This window comes from Trametes versicolor, assembly GCF_000271585.1.
Source record: "Trametes versicolor FP-101664 SS1 unplaced genomic scaffold TRAVEscaffold_8, whole genome shotgun sequence".
NCBI lineage: Eukaryota > Fungi > Basidiomycota > Agaricomycetes > Polyporales > Polyporaceae > Trametes > Trametes versicolor.
In genome coordinates, this window is record NW_007360328.1 from 1,724,436 (window position 1) to 1,725,634 (window position 1,199).

General features: G+C 67.5%; 1 protein-coding gene across 1 annotated transcript; it reads right to left on the reverse strand.

The window, feature by feature from the left end:
- Positions 1 to 27: 27 nt before the first annotated feature.
- On the reverse strand, positions 28 to 519 carry TRAVEDRAFT_128377 (STE-domain-containing protein; the record flags this gene model as incomplete). Its single annotated transcript, XM_008042488.1, has 1 exon — positions 28 to 519. One exon carries the CDS (start codon positions 517 to 519, stop codon positions 28 to 30), a length of 492 nt encoding a protein of 163 aa, XP_008040679.1.
- Positions 520 to 1,199: the final 680 nt, after the last annotated feature.

Sequence of the window (1,199 nt, forward strand, 5' to 3'; positions counted from 1 at the left end):
ATGTGCAGACGCGGGATCCGCTATCCATCATCTGGGCATCCGAGGGGGAACGGACGGCCGGTAGCACGATGGGTATGCACACTGATTGCACGCGAGCGCACCGAGCGTCCGGCAGTAGCGGAATGCACCCCATTGCAGCCCATGCTGATTGCACGCGCGAGTGCGAGCGCACCGAACGCCTCGCGGGGCTGCAAACCTCACCCCCAAATGCAGCGCAGACAGCCTAGCAAACAATAAGCTAGGAACGGAACGCACCTTGGGCTCCTCCAGGCACGCATCGACGCCCGGCTTGAGGTTGCGCAGGTCGCTGAACACGCCCTCCTCGAACTTCTTCATGTTGCGCACGGGCCGCCCGAACGCCTCGAAGCGGAACACGAGCGCGCGCACGATGTCCGTGCCCGTGATGTGGTACAGCCCGCCCCAGAGCACGCAGCTCACGTACTCCTGGTTCGGGAGCAGGAACCGGTTCAGCGCCGGGTGCGTGCTGTGCGGGTGCCCCGCCGGCGCGAGCTGCCCCATCGCCATCCCGCCGTTCATGCCCGCGTTCATGTTCATGCCCATGCCCATGGCGGCGCCCATGGTGTTGAGGGCCATGCCGAAGGGCGCCGGCGGGGGGACGGCGGTGGACGAGGACGGGTCCGAGTTCCAGCGCGACGGCGCGGTCGCGAGGAAGAACTTGAGCTTGTCGAGGTTGTTCAGCAGCTCGCGCTCCTGCAGCGTCAGCGGGCGGCTCAGCCCGCCGTGCGGCCCCGGCGCGTCCGTCAGCGCGTCCGCGATCGACTGCCCCTGCATCTCGGCGTCCACTCCAGCGTTGGGGTACTGCTGCTGCTGCGACTGCTGCTCGAGACGGGCCGGGTGCGCAGTCTGCTCGTCGGGCTCGTGCTCGTGCGGCGCCGGGGTCGCGGTCTGGATCTGCAGCGACGGGCTCGCGTGTTGGTGCTGGTACTGGGAGGACGAGGATGACGACGGGGGCGCCGGGTAGCGTTGGGAGGAGGAGGCGTAGCGGTGATCGTAAGCGTCGGCAGGGTAGGCGTGGGCAGCCGATCGTGAAGAAGACGAGGATGCGGAGGACGATGCGGAGGATGAGGGTGGGGGGAAGGCGTGCGCGTCGACCTGGATCGCGAACTGGCTGTATGCGGCCGGGTGCTGGGAAACTAGGCTGTCCATTATACGGGGAGTACTCTTCAGAAGGGCGGGTG